General features: G+C 47.5%; 1 protein-coding gene across 4 annotated transcripts in view; it reads left to right on the forward strand.

Moving 5' to 3' along the window:
* DIP2B (disco interacting protein 2 homolog B) overlaps nt 1-17737 on the forward strand; it is a 125010-nt gene that overhangs the window by 52263 nt on the left and 55010 nt on the right. For 3 of the 4 annotated variants that reach the window (XM_055696417.1, XM_055696419.1, XM_055696421.1), the window contains exon 1: nt 853-1093. The exons of the other annotated variant lie outside the window; for it this stretch is intronic. In XM_055696417.1, the coding sequence (XP_055552392.1) occupies nt 1006-1093 (88 nt within the window). In that variant the 5' untranslated portion in view covers nt 853-1005. Of the gene's footprint in view, nt 1-852; nt 1094-17737 lie in introns of those variants that run through there. 4 annotated transcript variants of the gene reach the window in all.

Genomic DNA, 17737 nt, shown 5'->3' on the forward strand with positions numbered 1-17737 from the left:
GCTTCAGTGAAAGGAGAAAAAAAAAAAAAAAAAAAAAGCGACTTACCTGGCTTCTATACTTTTGTCTGTTCTGGTATATTCCTGTTGTCAAAACTGTCCAAAACAAAATTTGTGTAAAGTAGGTTCATGCTTTAAATGTTAAAATGATAATACATGTATTTGTATTTGTTTTTGACATTGCCAAGGTGCTATGGGAAATTGAAATAACAGTTAGAAAAATAAAGCTGATTTAAAAGAAAAAAAAAAAAACACCAAAAAACCAAAAACAACAACAACAAAAAAAACCACAACCCCCCAGGTGTCACTTGCCTGTGTTGCGGTCTGGGGGCCTGAGGGGCGGGGGGGGGGGAGGGGTGGTGGTGGCCCCCCGTGAGGGGACAGGGGAGGTGGCGGCGCCCCCCGTGAGGGGACACACAGGAGGTGGCGGTGTCCCTCAGGGTGTCAGGACAGGGAAAGCGGCGGTCCCCCCGTCAGGGGACGCGCGGGAAGCGGTGCTCCCCTCCCCCCCCCCGCCCCCCCCGAGGGGACACGGGCGGCGGTGGCCTCGGGCCCCCGTGAGGGGACAGGCGGGAAGCGGCTGACCCCCCTGAGGGGACACGGGGGGCAGTGGCCTCGATTCCCCCGTGAGGGGACAGGCGGGAAGCGGCTGACCCCCCCCGAGGGGACAGGGGACGCGGCGGGCCCCGCTGAGGGGAGCCCCGGCGGCCCGCGGTGCCCAGGGCCGCGCTGCGGGACCGGCCCCCCCGGCACGGGCGGTGCGAGGCGAGCGGCGGGGCCGGGCCGCGGGGGGGCGCGCGGCGGCGGGAGGCCGGGCCGGGCGAGGCGGGCGCGCCGCCCCGTCACGTGACGGCGGCGCTGGGGCTCAGCATGGCGGAGGTGGCGGCCGCTCCCGCCGTGCCCGCGATCCGGAGCCCCCGGCGCTGAGCCGGAGCCGCGCCGACCCGGCGGCCGGACCTGCCTTTTCCCCACCCCCACCCCCCTTCCCCCTCCTTCCCTCCGCCCGCCATGGCCGAGCTGGCGGCCGCGGGCGTCTCCTCGCTGCCCCGCGAGGTCCGTGAGCAGCTGGCTGAGCTGGAGCTGGAGCTCTCCGAAGGTGAGGAGCGCCGGGCCGCGCCGGGAGCCCGCCCGCCTGCCCTGCCCTGCCCCCGGGGCGCCGGCCCGGCCGCCGCGGCCTCCTCCCGCGGCCCAGGCGGGGGGAGCCTCCGGGGGGGGAGGGGGGGAGCGGGGCTGATGTGGGTCTGTGGGAGAGGAGGCCCGCGGCTGGGGGGGGGTGTGTGTCCCTGCGAGGGGGCCGGGGGCTTGTCTGCGTGTGGGGGGGCTCCCAGAGGCTCCCTGCGAGGGGCCCGGGCGGCTCCCAGAGGCTTCGTGTGAGGGGGCCGGGGGCCTGTCGGTGTGTGTGGGGCTCCCAGAGGCTCTGTGCGAGGGGGCTGGGGGCTTGTCCGGGGGAGGGGAGTTTCACAGGCTCCGTGTAAGGGGGTTGGGAGCCTGTTGGTGGTGGTGGGGGCTTCCAGAGGCTCTCTGCGAGGGGGCCAGGGGCTTGTCTGTGGGGGGGGGCTTCCAGAGGCTTTGTGCGAGGGGGCTGGGGGCCTGTCTCCGGGGGGCTGGGGTGTCCCAGAGGCTCCGTGTGAGGGGGCCGGCAGCCTGGGGGGGGGGGGTGAGTTCTAGAGGCTCCGTGCAAGGGGGCTGGGTTGGGGGGGGGCTCCCAGAGGCTCCGTGTGAGGGGGCCGGGGCCCTGCCGGTGTGTGTGGATCTTCCAGAGGCTCCCTGTGAGGGGGCTGGGGGCCTGGCTGTGGGGGCTGTGGGGCTCCCAGAGGCTCCGTGTGAGGGGGTCGGGGGCCTGTCTGTCTGTGTGTGGCTTCTAGAGGCTCGTGAGAGGGGCCTGGGGGTGTGTGGGGGGCTCCCACAGGCTCCCTGCGAGGGGTCTGGGGGCCTGTCGGGGGGGGAGGGGGGGGGGGCTTCCAGAGGCTCTGTGTGAGGGGTCCGGGGGCTCCCAGAGGCTCCCTGCGAGGTGTCTGGGGGCCTGTCGGGGTGGGGTGGGGGGGCTCCCACAGGCTCCGTGTGAGGGGACCAGGGATGAGGGGGAGTGAATGTGCGTGGGGTGGGCCGGGGGATGGAGGGGCTCAGCCCGTGGGGAGGGGCTGTGGCTGGGGGGGAGCCCCCTGCCAGACCCGGGGGGGACCCTCGGCTGGCCCGGGGCGATGAGCCCCCTCGGAAGGGCTTTTCTTGTGGCCTGTTTTCTGTCGTTCCTGAGCTGGGGATGCGGAGTGGGAGGGAGGGAGAGGCTCTGGGGACAGCCAGGGGTCCTGGGCGGGGGGAGGCGAGGGGCTTTGGGTGCAGAATGAAGACAAACCCGGTGTTCTTTCCACTTTGTGAGTAAGTTCTTTTGCACAGCCATAACCGGGACAGAGCATGCGCTTTTTTCTGTTTCCTTTTTTGCATGGGTATGTCTTTGTTTCCTAGTGCTTAAAACGCTGCTCTCCATATAGCTTTGTTGCAAAGTTCCCTGGTGAAGCCGGAGGGCGAGGGATGAATCTGAGGCAGAGGGTGAAGGTTGCAGAGCAGGTAGCTCCGTTTTGCATATCTTTATAAATTCATCCAGGCAGCTTGGTGCCATCAGCAGGGGCTTCTTGGGAGGGCTTCCTGCAGGGCTGCAATAATTTCTCTCCGGATTCAAACTTTGGAAAAAATCAAGTGGGGGTAACATCTTTCGTTACTCGCTTTGTCCCAGAACGCGCAGTGTCTAGAGGAAACCTGCTCCTTGTTTTGCAGCTTAGAATTCTTGCACTGAGCTGGGCGCTGGCACCCTCCGCTGCCCGCATGGGTGTAGGATGCCAGAGGAAGAGCCCCTGGTAGTGCTTTCTTAACGCAGATTATTTGTCATTAAACTTCGAATGTTAGCTGTTTGGGGTTTTTCTTGTCAGGTGTTTTTCAGATATCCTTTCTGTAAACATTTAACTAAAGTAGATAATGCTATCTGGTATTTGGGTTTGGGTACTCCACGATAACGAAGAATTGAAGAACGTTCTCTTGTTTTGCTAAAAATGTAACGTGAAAGGATTTTTTTGTTTGTTTGTTTGTTTTTTTAAGAAGTTACTGAGGCTGAAAGCCCACTATAGTTTGACCCTGTAATATATGGCGCTGCAAACTTTAAATCCTTTTGCTAGAATGGCTGGCTGTGACATCATTCTGATTTTTAGTAGGCTTCTCAAATAGCTTAAACTTCAGTGCGGTGAAGTTTTCTGTGTTATATAAGTAATTCTCTGACTATTAAATCCACTGCCCCTTTGTGGATTCCGTGCTCAGATTTCTTAATATGCACATCACGGATTTGTTTGCGCACGTCACTTTTTCTATCAAAAAGAAAAAGTAAGTACAAAGAATTTTGGGTGACTTTGTCCCTGAGCTCTTGGAAACATCTTTCCTGGTATCTTGCTGCTGAGATAGCTGAGGCCTGACCTGTAAAGGAGCCGAGTGAGTCAGTGAGGTAATGTCATTGTATAGTTCTTGAAAAATACGCCCTACTTTGAAGCTGAAGCTTAAAAATTTTAAGCTGTATGCATGCATTGTTCCACTGCCAATAACTATGGACTGTTTATAGTAAACAATATTGAATGGAAACATCTTATTAAAAATGGTGGTGATGCTTCATGTTTAACTGATTAGCTATTGCTCAGATAAGAACACTTGATCCTTTTCGCCCCCACCCCCTTTATTTGTCTCTAGGCTTGACTGTTTACTATATAAATGTTTCTGTCAGGTTTCCTGGGTAGGAGCACCTCGCTTTTGGAACAGGAGAGGAATTGCATCTGCACAGAGTTGGTACGAGTAGTCCGGGGTCCCCGACCGCAGGAGCTGCGAGGCTTCTCTGTCCTTGGTGTATGGTCTTGTGGTGGGGAGCACCTGAGTGCTGCTGGAAGGTGGTTCAGATGCAGGAGGCTGTAGGCTCGGAGCGTAATCCAGTTGTGTGCTGAGCCTCACAGTGAGTTTTACGCAGGGCTGCGTTACCGTTCACTGCCACGGTGTAGAGAATTTCCAACAATATGGGGGAAATACAGCATTAAAATCTTATCAGGCGTTCGGGTTGTGAAAGATGCTGTGTCAGCAAGTAGGGTGCAAAGTGGAGCAGGATTAGTTTAATGTGTGCTTAAAATAGAAATCATAGTTTGCAACGATGAGCCATGAGACTTTCTTCAGGAACAATCTGTGCGGACAGAGCAACAGGACTAATTATACCTCTACCAGCCCTGGATTATTCCTTACTGAGCCTTGTGGTCAGCATGGCAGTAACAGCAGTCCCATTCCTGAGTGCACTTGAAATGTCTTAGCAAAACGGTGGAAAGTGTTTCGGGAAACAGTAATTGTTTATTAATCAACAGAAATGGCATTTCTTTTTTTTTTTTTTTTTTAGTCTTTTATCGTGTGTCTTCATTTGGCCTCAGTGATTGATTTGAGTCTAAGTCATTTATTTCAAAGCGTAGATAAGAATTCAGCTGTCTTCTGTCAACATGAAGTACATTATCCCCAAATCTGAAACATGACGCTTTACAGAGACATTGCATTTCCTTACGGAGGGGTCAGTGTTGTAGCCACTAAGTAAAAAATGTTAAAATAACAACAATTGTGTATAAGCAGTGAGTTGGGTCACAAAACCTGGAACCTGTTCATTACTCATGTTTTCCTTCTTTTCTCACTTCTGGCTTTTTTTCTCTTTCTAGTGCTTTTCTTCATCTGTCAGTGACGCCCACATTATGCATCACTAATGATGGGAAGGGCTGTCTTTGTATTTGCATCTGCTTCTTTTTCATGGGTAAAAGTGCCAAAGTTTAGCTTTAAAGAAGACTTTTACTCCCGTTTTCACATTTTTGTAAGTACGGGAGCTCAGTCTTAGGCCTTTGGGCTTTGCAGCTGTGTTTGAAGGTGACTTTGTGTCCCCTGTATGATGCTGTGTCTTCAGATGTTTGCAGCGTGTGCTGATCAGTTCGTAGAACACGGTAAGTGGCGGAATCTGTCCCATATTCGGCTGAAAACGTTGGTATTAAAGCACTTCAGCACTCAGCTTGGGGAGGTCTGGGTGCTCTTCTACTTGGGGTGAAATTCTCGAGCAGCTCCTCTCGTGTGAACTTCATCGCAGCCCTGTTAATAGAATCTGGAATAGCCAGATTCAAATGTTTTAATTAAGCACGTCCAGTGGGTTTGTTTTACGCAGCGCACACCACGAGACTATTGTACCGCTTGTGCGGTAAAGTTTCTTCTCTTGGTACAACATAGATGGTGTGACAAGAGCTTTTGCTTTGAAAGTAGGACAGCTGTCTCCCGGGCTGCACTGTATGGGCCAGCTTTTCTCTGAGAGGGTTAAGCGTGCTCATAAAGAGCTTATTTGGCTATTTGGCTGCCTTTTTTTTTTGTTGTTGTTGTTTCACTACAGTTTCTGTCTCGTCTGTTTCTTTTGATTAGTAAAGGGATGTTAGTGAACTTCAACTTGTGATATCTGTGAAAGTATGAGGCACGGGCCGAGGGGAACTCCACCGAGGAACAGCAAGGAATTCCCCTGTTAGCAGTGCAGGCCTTGAATATAATTCCAGTTGCTTCTGTGTTGGGTGACAGGGTTATCGTATCAATACTCTTGCCTCATGTGCAGAAGGAGCTGGTTTCTGTTTACTTTTCTAGTTAAACATACATTTCGTTGTCTGGTTGGTGATTTTGCGTGGGTGTTTTTTCTGTGAATGGCTTCATGCACCTGTGTTTGTTCCTTTCAAAGCTGATTGTCTCTTGCTGAAGAATTGAGGCTCTGTCTGCAGAGGAAAGCTTTGTATTAGGATTTTCAGAAGCTGAAGACCTAGCCAAGGATGGTGGCAAGTGTGGAAAAAGTAGTATCAGCAAAACAGTTGAAACCCAGGATGGAAGGCCAGCCAAATAGGATAGAACCTTACTGGAAGAAAACATGTTGACTCAAGCAAGTGGGTAGAGTCTTTATTTTGTTTGGCTTGAGAATTTCCTATGGAATCATGTTATTTTTCTGTTCTTCCAAAAATCGTGCGCTGCAGTTTTCATTCTTCGATTGTCAGGCGCCTGCTGGGGTAGGTGAGGATCTTTTTTTTACAGACTGAAGTAGCTGAAGCACAGAACTCAGACAGATGAGAGGAGGGTCAAAGGAAGTCATTGTCCGAGCAAGGACTGGCTGCGTGGATTTTGCTGAGTGAGCAGAAAGGTTTCACTTCAGTTTCTCCCCTCCCGTTCAGAGGGGAGCTGTGGCCGTAGCACAGGAAAGGTTGAAGAAGAGCTTATAAACATAAGCAAGTTGGATCTGGTCGTCTTGTAGCTAGCAGGACTTACGGGTGGTTTTTGTGAATTTATGCAGCATCTCACCCACAAGTCTTGCATTAGGCAAAGCTAGGAATGGGAAGGCTTTTATGTTGCTTCCTTAATTTACCTGCAGGACTGACAGCTGATGGGTACCAAATCTGCTGAGAAATCTGCCTATGGCTTTGACACAGACTTTCTGTATGCAGCCAACAAAGGCACAGTTCTGAGGCAGCGCTTTGAAATGCATAAAGAAACCTTTTGGAGCATGTCCTAGGGAGCTGTTCACGCAAATTGGGAGATGATCGTTCCTGCCCTGTTTGGCTTTACAAAGGTTCTGATAAGAGCCTTCACTTCAGGTGCTATTGTATTTTCTTAAGCCTTGCAACCCAGGAAGAAGTGATGCAAGCGTGGCAGCGCAGGGGTTCCTTGCCATGTCCGTGTCTCACCAGAAAAGGAAATACAACTCAAGTCGTGCTCAGGAGGAGCAAAGTCACAGATCTGTGGCCAGTGCATCAAACAGAAGGTCCGTAAGATGATCACGAATTTCTACTCTGCGGATGGTCAAAGCAGAATGATTTAAATGACTAATGGTTTGGAGAGAGTGAGTTAAACGCAAATACTGAAAGAAATATTTTGGCTACTGTGAGTGGGAGTAGGTTTTACTGTTGGTACATGTTTGATGCGTGTAAACATGGTGAAGAAAAGGAAGGTTTTGGGAGCACCCGGGCTGATATAATAAAGAATAACCAGGAGAGTTAGAGAATGTGCATATTTTTGTGTTGTCCCTTTTATACTTGGGAAATGAGGAGCAAGTTTGGGGCTATTTTTAAAAGCTGCAGCTCTGACCCTTTGCCTTGGGGAGAGGAGGAAATTAGAGGCTTTAAAGAGAGTCCTCCACCTCCTCCCTGACTGCTTCTCTGAAGCTTTGCTGGAGTTAGAACCAGTTTTCCTCAGCTGGGTGGAGGGGACATCTGGTAGCAATGATTCCTGGTTTGTCTTTTATGATTCTTACTACTTCCAGTATGGGTGGTATTTGCAGTTTCAGCTGGATACTTAGGCTGGAAATGTTAATCAGACCTGTTAGCCTGACACATCTGCGCTAAAGCCGCATTTGGCGTTCTTTTTGTGGTGTCCTAGATAACTGATCTTCAGTTTTCTATTTTAAATTCTGTAGCATGAAATATTAAGTAGTAAATGTGATGGATGGCAGCATAACTGCACGGAGCCGGATTGCTGGTCTTTCAAACGTGCATCTAACTAGGCAGTGCTCGGAGCTCCCTGGGAAACTCTGCCTGCAGAGGACCCCTCGTGTTTCTCGTTCATTGGTAACGTTGCGGAAAGGGTGATGGGTTCCTTCCTGGTTCCCTCTATCTGATTCGGTTTTGTCGTGAAGCTTTCTATTCATTGGATTTATCATGTTTATTCAGTGGCGAGTTTCAGAAGCCAAAGAGTGAACTAATGGTGAGAAGTCCCAGAGGTGCAAGCAGAAGCTGAATAGTATCCTGTTTTCATTTGTTTCAAATACCATGTTCAGATAATTTCTTAAAATGGTTTTCTTTAAACCGTGTGTCTCAAAGTTATAAAAAGCATTTCCTGACTCTCTCAGAGAGTTGCTCGGTTGCTTTTTGGACCTGGGTTAACAGTGAGAGGAACTGAAGCGTTCCTCTGTTGAGGTTGATTCAATCCAAAATTTTTCTTAGAGCTTATGAAATCAGGGACAAGTCATCAGGCCAGGATGTCTCGTTCTATTAATTAGAATGGAGGACTCTTAAATTTGCACCATGTGTGAGGAAACAGTGATTTATAGCTAACGGATGCTCTGCAGGCGCAGCATTCCATCTGCTACACGAATTTTCCCATTACATTTTGATGAAAAGTCTTGGGAAAAGCCTCACACCTGTATTTCTCATTGTGAATAATGTTTGCCAGTGGTGGGGTTGTTACTCTGGCCTGGATATTTTTTTGAGTAAAATGCCTATTTCTATCAGCTTGCTTTTTTTTTTTTTGCAAACTTCAAAGCTGAGAGTTTCTGAAACAGTACTTAGAATAAACACAGGCAGGAGAGATTATGTTTATACCAAAGATAGTCAGTGTAGTAGTAACTTTCCTTGCTGCTTTTGTGAGCAAAGGCTTTTACTTATTGTATCTTAAGCTGATTAAAAGAAAAAAAAAAAAGGGGTGTGGGGGGAAACTTGCTTAAAGTTTTAGCACTTCTCTGCCAACATAAACTTTTTCTAATTCTTGTTGACTTGAGAATTGCTGATACAAACTAGGTCTTTCTGGACTTTGAATTCCATGGGGATGGGGGCCCACAGGGCATACATTAATATATTTCGTGAACCCAGGACGTGAGTTACTGCCTGAGTGATCAACAACTGAGCCTCTCAGAATTGTTCCCCAGCAGTCAGGCAACCTGCTTTCACCAACTCCATGTCCCTAGGGAGCAAAAATAACCAGGAGAATTGTATCCCTGCCTGATAAAATTAGGTCTTCTGTAATCTCTCTCAGAACAGCCGGATGGCTAGCTGCCTTGAAAAACATATGTTTTAATGCAGGAATAATGCATTCCATTTAGGATGGCTATAGCCGTGGGAGCTGGTTGACTTAGTGGATAAAGCACTCCCATTTTGCCTCTGGGATCAGGACTAATGTCAAACATCAGGTCTAAAGAGCAGTGGTGGAAAAGAATTCTTTGGGATGTTTCTCCTCCTGTCTTTCACTCTTCACAGGGATATTGTTCCTGTACCTTGGTCGTCCTAAAGGAGTTTCAAAACTAAACCGTCCTGTTATCGGCGATAAAGTGCGAATTGCAAAGAAGAGGAGTTAGTGTGTGTATTTCTAGATTTTAGCTCGCTCTGCATTAAGAAAAGTGATTTAGGAATAGCAATGCTGATGGTTCCTCTAATACAAGTTTATACTAATTATCTGAGAGCAGCATGGGTAACTTGGTGGAGGAAGTTCTGCTTTATTCCTGCCTTTCCTGGTAGAACTCCCCTGCTCAGAGGGAAGTCACTGCAGCCACAGGCATCTCCATCGTGCAAGACAAAGCCCTCTGCTCTGTTGGGAATTGATCATCATGTGATACTTCCAGCTCCTCCTTCCGAGCTGCTGCATTTCATTACAGGAAGCTAAGAATAAGTATTTTCCCACTAATAATTATTTTCCATATGAGCTGCTGCTGTAGCTGCTGCAGGGAGGGACTGTGGGTGACCGGGAGAGGTGACAGGCTGTTTGTGTGGGATGAGCCACGGGAGATTTCAGAAGCACCGAGTTTGGAACGTACAAATGAAAGAAGTTGTGAGGGGGCATTTGGTTGCCCGTAAATTGGAAGGATGTGGTTGAAAATGGGAGTGATGCAGCAGATAAAGCACCAGGAGAGCTGAGAGATCTGGTTTCTGTGTGTGACTCCATCCCATAGCTGCGCAGCCACCCTTCCAGAAAGGGTAGTTAGATGAGGATGTGTTAAAGAAGGTTTTGTGTTGCCTGTTGTCCCACCTGTACCCTTAATGCATCAACTCTTCATTTAGAGTGCTGATTAACCTTTGACATGAAGAGCCATTTCAGTATGAAGCACCTTTTCTGGAAATACAGTAATGATTTGCTCGCTGGGAACAGGAGCGACTGCATGTATGTCGGTGTGGATGTCCTGATAAGATTGTTTTCTTTGCCTAGTGGTTGCGTCTTCATCATCGCCTTTTGCTATAATTACCTGCTGTGGAAGCCTCGCCTGCTTCTCTGGAAGCAATGATCACATAGATAAGCTGACCAGCCAAAAGAAACCCTGAGGAGGGGAAGGAGGCTTTGAAGTTTTCTGCTTACTTTCTAGAAAGAGGCATGAGCAAGGTTAACAAACAGTTGTAAAAGGTCACGCTTTGCCTTTTCTGGCAGGAAGGCGAGACGTGTAGCTCGCATGGCTTTGTGCTGCGCGGCAGCAGCTGATCCTCCTGCTCACAGTGTGCGTTGTCACTGTGGGAAGGAGAGCGAGAGTTACTCTGAAGAGCTGGGAAGTGACATGGCAAATTCCAGCCTGGGATTGTTCACCCTGCGATGGAGAGCAGAGTCAGGTGATGTGGGCAGCAGATAAGGGGTCCTTGATCCTCAGCGGTTCTGGTAGAGGAATAAACAGATCTGCAGCTTATTAAACTGTGCTGAATTCTTCCCCCCCCCCCCTTGAATATAAGCAGAAAATGCCTATTAAAGGTGTTCCATTCCTGGCATTATCAATTAAAAGCTCGTTGTGTGTCCCGTGGTGGTGTTCTACCAAGGTACCAGTGGCTAAACGCAGGGCTCCTTGCAGAGCTGTTTGTGTGTGTGGAAGAAGGGAGTTGCTGGAAAGTTTGCTTCGGATGACTCTGTGCTGTGTCTCTAAGCTGGAGAAAAGCGTGTGTGCTTCTACGGTGTGTCCTCAAGAACTACAGCCCTGGTTTCATAACAAAGCCTTTGGCAGCAGCATTGGCTCGAGATACTCTCACCTCTTAGCACCTTACTCCTTTCCATCTCGGAGAACGCAGGCGCCTCGGCTCTGCGTTTTGTAAAGCTGTGAACTTTGGCAAACTGGAGAGGGCAATTGATTAAATTTTTAGGAATGTAAACTTTGCTGCTTAAAAAAATACTGGACCATTTACTTGATTTCATGAAAGCGTTTGCAGGTAACCAAATTATAAATTATTCTGACACAGCTCGGGATTTTTTAAGGTTTTTGGCAATCCTGAAAAAAATACTGAACAGCACAAGGCTGAGACCTGTCTTGTGTAAGCAGAAAGTAGATCTCTTAATACTCCCGTGCTCGTGTAAATGTTTTTTGAGATTGAGACCTATGTTTATTCTTAGGGCAGAAACTTTTAAGTGATCCCTTGTGGATTAAAAAAAGAGAACAATCCTTATTGTAATTGGAACGAAAACCTCCATACTTGCGTAGTTTTGGATTGGAAGTTGCTGCAGTGAAAAGGGGGAAGTACTGTTATTTTCAGTTCACAGACAGGAAGGCGCGATGTACGGAGGTGAGGTGGGTTGCTGGGTCACACAAAGGCAGCAGAGCAGATCTGTGGGCGCTCAGCCCTCTGCTCTGTAGAAGTGGGTACGTTGTCACTTAAAAAGAAGAGACTTTGAAATACGCGGTCTGATAAGGAGAAAACAGATGCCTGTACAGTGTGCTGGGAGTTGGCGTGTTCTTCTACGCGTCCAGGTAATCTGAGGTTTAGCTGTGAGGGTGATGGTAAGTTTTGGTTGCACACGATATGAACCAACTGTATTTGTGGAATTTCTTCTCTCTGCTTGAAATTCTCAAGCCCTTCTTGAAAATGTCCTGAACTCAAAAAGTCCTGTGGTGCAGAAAAACGTCAATTATTGAGTCCCAAACAGGGAGAATCATGGATGAAGACAAAGCAAATGAGTCAGATATAAGTAATCCCCATTATGTCTTGGCTGCAGCCACACCTAGAAACCTTGAACAAACATTGCTGTTCTGTTTAGTTATTCCTGTGTTTGATAGACTTTACTTGTTAAGTCCTGTTTTAAAATTGCAGCATGTAAAAATTGTGTAGGGCTAGTCGCCATTAGTGTAGGAGGACTTACCAACGTTGTTTTCGTAGCGTTGACCAGACACACCGAGGCCTGCGCTAGAAGATAGTTGATTTGCTCTCGTATTTCCCCCAAATACAAAACCTTGGAGTTGGTGGTGCCTTGGAAGGCTTTCAAGGCAATTCTTTTTGCAGTAGGCCTTTAAAAAAAAAAATAATCTGGCTAGAGGTGCAAACAGGAAGAGGCAATTACCCTTTGCCTTTTGTGTATCGAAACGTTCATTGTACAAAGCTTTGGTAAAACACTTTTGGTTAGAATATGGAAATTGTGAAGGAAAGCATTTGGATCTGGCAAAATCATACTTGATGTATTAGGGTTGCTATCATGTCTCTTACTAGTAATTACTTAGCTAATAGCATGTGTCTTTTTCCTCTTTCATGGTGTTGAAGCTGATTTTTATTAAATCTGAACAAAGGTGGTTTTTTTTCAGGTGAGACTTAAAGGGAAAAGAAAATCTGGACCCTTCCCCCTCCTCTAATTCTAATTCTTTTTCAGCTCCTGTAAACGGGGGCCTGAACTCTTGTCTGTTAAGTGTGGCTGTTGCCAGTTCCAGGTTTTTTTTGACAGAGGTTAGGGTTTGTTTTCTGGTTCTCATCCAAACACATACCATTTGCTTCGCATTGTTCTTTTGCACTGTCTGCTCTCCTCTGGGCTTTGTATGTGGCCTATGGAACGTGACCTTCTGGCTCAGAAGAGTTCTAGAGATTTGTCTTACGCACACTTACCTGCGGTAATCCTTCTCAGTTTATCGGTGTTGCAGTGGGATAGCTTGTGATATTCAACCCATTCGTTTCCCTGGGATGTGAAGGTAACTTCTTGGGTTGAACCTGGTGGGGAAAGCCAGGTAGAAATAAAAGTTCATGTGCTGGCGGCTCTTCAGGGGCTGGTTTATGGAGGCTTGCTGTTACCTACGTTGAGTCTGTAGTAGCAAAGGTGACACTTTCTTCTTTTCACGTTCTAGAGATGGAAACGGATTTGGCAAAGCAACAAGGGAGGGGGCGCGAAGTAAAGTAGATGGTGGTGTCAGAGTTCTCCATGCCGAGCAGGATGCCATACCTTGGCCTCTTCTCTTTGGAAAATAATTACTACTTCTGTTCTCTTGTTTAAAATTAGAAAATACCTTCCTGCGAACAATAAAATGGTGTGAAAGACACCGACATGTTGTACGGCACTGCAGGCACACTCCTCTTCCAGCGGAGCCAGAACTATTTGGGCAGAAGGATAAAAGGAAAGACTTGGCGTGCAGAACTGGGGAAGGAGTAAATAGTCTTCTGTTCGGATTGAGTTTGGCTTCAGGTTATGAACGATCTGGCAACAGTACAGTGTGGAGCGTGTTCGCTGCTTTCTATTGCAAAGTGACAACCTCTCGGTTGTGCTGGTGCAGCTGCTCCTGGGGCTGCCTTGGGATCTGGATTGAGGAGCTGACACGGTTAAAACCACCGAACAGTATTGCTGTTGAATGCTCGACATCACGAGAGGATAGCCTGCAGGACAGCCCAAGGAAGGGAGCATGAAAGGAACGAGTGAAGTGGAGAGATCTGGGAGAGAGATGTGTGAGCTGGGTTTTTTTTCTGTAATTCTGCTGTCAAGAATAGCTTAAATCTTCTGTGGGTGAAATTTAACAAAAAGTCTCCGAGAGTTATTGTCGCATTGGAGTAAGCTAGCAGTCGTTGGATTGTTTCCACGTTTTAAAGGGTTTGTTTGGAGCCGTTTCATAGATTCCCAGTTGAAAGGTAGATTTCTGCTCCTTCAGCACATTCTGCCCCGAGCAATTGCAGACAGCATCTCTCATCTTAACTCACTAAACCAGTTAACGTTTGAGCTTTTGAACATATTGTCTGCTATTGAAGTGTTACGGCCTGGTAGGTACAGAAACAAAAAAGACTCTGCTGGTTGTTCCAGGGAGTAACCTCACGGAGGGGGAAAGGCTGACTTGGGTTTCCCGCGATACCCTTCACCTCGGCTTGCGCAGGGTGCAGATGCAAAGCCGCCCCGCGTTATCGGTGGATGGAGGCACCTATGAAAAGGAAGAAGGCAGCCAGGCTGGGGCAGCTTGCCAATTGCTTAAAGCCTTTGTTAGAGACTAAAGGAAACCTGCGCCCATTTAGGCACTAGTACAGCCCCGGGGGCTTTCTTGGCCTCGTATGTAAAGAAGCTGAAGGCAGCCGCGTGGAAATGATTGCATGCTTTGGCATGTCGCTCTCCATTAGCTCTTTAGGCCCTGGTGGTTGTGTTTGAACGTGAAGATCTTGTGCTTAATTCTCAGGATTTTCATCCCGTGGGTCTGTCAGTAATAGCGCTTCAACCCAGCTGTTGAAACCAAACCACGAGGAAAAGTATCTTCTGTGCAAGAACACCTGCAAAACCGGTCTCTTCTTGAACTGCTGGGAGCCCGCGTGTGACTTCATCCTGCTCACAAGGAAGGAGATGTCTCCAGTGGTCAGGCCCTGCTGCCCTGGGAGAGGTGCTGCCTCCGTGCCAACTCCTTTCTCCCTATGATAAATTCCTTATTCCCAGCTTGCTCTGTGCTGAAATAAAAAAGGAGACGCAAACTCAAGTATCGAAATAAATGTCAATTTTAAGCCAGTGCCACTAGGCAAATTAGAAAGGGGCACGCTTTCCCTCTGAAATCTGTGCTGCTCTGCCTTTTCCCTTTACCTCTGCATGAAAAGAAGATTTTTGGAGTGATTTATAGCTGTTATGCCAGGCTCCGCAGGGCTCCTAGTCTCATCAGGACGGCTAGGACGGTGTTGTCTCTGTAGTTGAGTGGTTGACTTCGGCAGGCTGCATTTCTGGGCTAGGGTGGTTGGTGGTGGTTGGTTTTTGTGGTTTTTTTTTTTTCCTTTTAGAGCTTTTAACATGAAATATTCAATCATACCTATGCGGAGCAGGATTGGTACAGGTAGCATGCCTCAGAGAACTGTGGAGAAGGTGTCAGGCTGTGAGCACATCCCACGTTTGTGGTTTCTATGTACTTTTGTCTTTTCATGGAGCTGGTAGCTACCCAAGTGTGACTTTGGGGTTTCGGGAGAAATTCTGTGTCTTCCTCCAGCAGAATTAGCTGGGGCTGGAGGGGACATCTCTCCAGAGTGTCTTGAAGAGAATCTGAGGTACTGCAGCCTACCAGGTGCTTGTTGTTCATGGGTGCTCCAGCTTGGCTGTCACTGAAAAGGTCGGTCAGCATTTATTTGGTAGGAAGATGTAAGCTGGGATACCCCGAGGAATTAATTTTGTTTCCATATTTTTTTTGTACAGTCCTGTGTTGCGCTTCTAGAATGCCCGGTGCTGAAGAAGCAATGATCCTGTTGTATGAAGGACATTGAAGAGAAGTGGTTGCTTTATTTCCCAAACATCATAATTTCTCTTAAGAGACTATTACGTAGCTTGGTATGAATTTTACTTACATGAAACATATGGAGTCAGCAGACAAGTCTTACTGAACAAATTGGAGGGCAGCAATCCAAACTGATGCCTGTTGCCTACAGTCCTCCTTCTTCAGAGCTTTTGCTTAATTGCAAGCTTTCTATTTGGACTTTCATTCTTTAGTTTCTCATTCTTGGCAGAATATCTTGCTTTAAATTATTGCTGTCAACACGTCCTTAGCCCTTCCTGCTCCCGCCATCCCCTTAAATTGTGTAGTACTGTCTGTGGTGCTTCAGATTGCTATAAAAAGGCCATTATGTTTGTAGTTGAAAGCAAAGCCTGCTGTGAATGTAATATTTTACAAAAAGATACAAGCATCTCCCTGTTAATATTATTACATTGATACACTGGTTTTATAAACATTTTAGCCTTCTTTGAAACAGTTGATATCTAGTGATTATGGCTCCATTAGCTGTACTAACAGATGGTTCATACGCAAGTACTTTTATGCTGTCATCTGAGGCAGAAATGCGGAAAAGAAAAGGAATGTTAAATTCTCATTTCTTCCGTGGTGAGGCTGGGAAGTTAGCGTGTGGTGGAGGATCTCACATTAACCTAAGATTGTGTGACCAAGGAGGAGGGAAACTCCCACCTGGAATGATGCAGAATAGATGGGAGAGGGGTAACGAGTCATGCTGGAGCAGGACAGCGGAGAGCACTGGTACCAGAATGGGTTGTGAGCCGGTGGGGCCAGACCACAATGGAGATGATCTCTGGATGGGTCCAGCGCAGGGTTCTGTAGGGTTTGCAGGATTTAGAGGAGGTAGGACTCCTGCAGTTAACTGAGTTAGAGGCCGGGAAAGTCCCTGCTTTCTTTACCAACCAAAATAGAGGTGGAATTAGGCCACGGACATGGAATAACTTTGCCAAGGTTGTGCTGTGGAGCTGAAGCAGCAGCTTTGCCAAACATCCGCAGTTGCCCTGTGCACCTGCATTCATTTGTGGCCTCCGTCGTATATTTTTTTCAACAGGCACAATACAGAATCAGAGACCTCTGTGTCCTCACAAATGAAGATAAATCTAATTTAACATCCTCTGCACTTCTTACCTTGCTTCGTCAGGTGATGCGTTTGTTTTGTCTTGGGTTTTTAGTTTGTTGGTTTGGGGTTTTTCTGGACGTTTTAGGATTGTAGATTCTTAAATTTTGCTCTGTCCATGCCTAGAGGGAGATCAGGATTTCTTCCTGCGAGAACCAGAGAGTTCAAGGTCTTGAGCTTCTGTTTTAGATGAGCAGGTTGGAGGGCTTACATGTGTTTTTGCATAGTAATAAAGGCAGCGTAATACTGTTAGAATTAAGTGCTAATGTGAAATAAAGCAGTAAAGATTAGTTTGTAATTTGATGTAATTCTGCTTACATCTTTGAGGGAGATTGGCTATTGCTGAGAAACTGCACAGTCACCTCTGCTTTACATTTATTGCAGAATGAGAAATTAAAATATGATCTCACTCTCATTAAAATTAAGTAATTGATGTCATCGTTCAATTAAAAGATTTTTGTGGGAGCTTTTGGCAAGTCATTCCAGGTTGCTCTTAAGACCTGACCAACCAAGCACCCTTAAAGTGGAGGGAATGGTGGATAGTTGTCTTGAGGAACTGAAAGGTAAGGGAGCTGCGAATACATTTTGCTGGTTGTTGCTTTTTCAGACAGCTTGCAGTTCCCTGCCTGTACGGCTATAGCTGGGGTCTCTTTCTGGTTTATTCATAATTCCATCTAGGCATCCCTGCAAGAAATCTTTCGGGTTTTTTGCTCTGGCCTATACAGAACTGGAGTGGCAAAGGAGACTTGTGTTTTTGTGCTGGCTCCATCATTTTCAGAGTATTAATATTTCATTTAGGCTTCTTGAAGCTTTTAGCAGATTTGTAAGGCTTTCTTCCCAGTGGTAGTGTGTGTGAGGACAACTTGAGAGCATTCTGATGAACTTACACTATGGAAAGTGGTTTTATTTGTTTTGATTTATGGCTGAAATACTTTTAAGCAGCTCATCCTGTTTGGTAAGTAACTTTGCCATAAACGTAACCGTAAAAGAGATCCAGCGGTTTTTCCTTTTCTCCAGCTAGAGTCCAGCCAAACAAATACTGTATCGCATCCAAGTAACACTTTTTCGTGCCAGTAAAGACCAGTCTGTATTGTCACTCACCAGTAAAAAAACACAGATGCAGCCAGCTGTGCTGTGTCGGGAGCAGCAGGTTTCAGAGAAGACCTCGGTGGCACGTGCTCTGCCACTGCTCCTTCTCTCGCTCCATTTCATATACGTAGTGGCACTGATGCCAGACTTCTGAATCTCCAAGGGATTTTGCCGTGACAGAAATCCTTCTGTGCTCAGCTCGAGCCCTCTGTGGCTTTCAGGCAAGCAAGCAGTGCCAACGCAGGCGTTTTGGTGTTCAACTTCCACTCGGTTAGGGCTGAAACGTGGTTATTTACACTGCTGTT

The sequence above is a fragment of the Falco cherrug genome, chromosome 19 (genome assembly GCF_023634085.1).
Source record: "Falco cherrug isolate bFalChe1 chromosome 19, bFalChe1.pri, whole genome shotgun sequence".
Classification (NCBI taxonomy): domain Eukaryota; kingdom Metazoa; phylum Chordata; class Aves; order Falconiformes; family Falconidae; genus Falco; species Falco cherrug.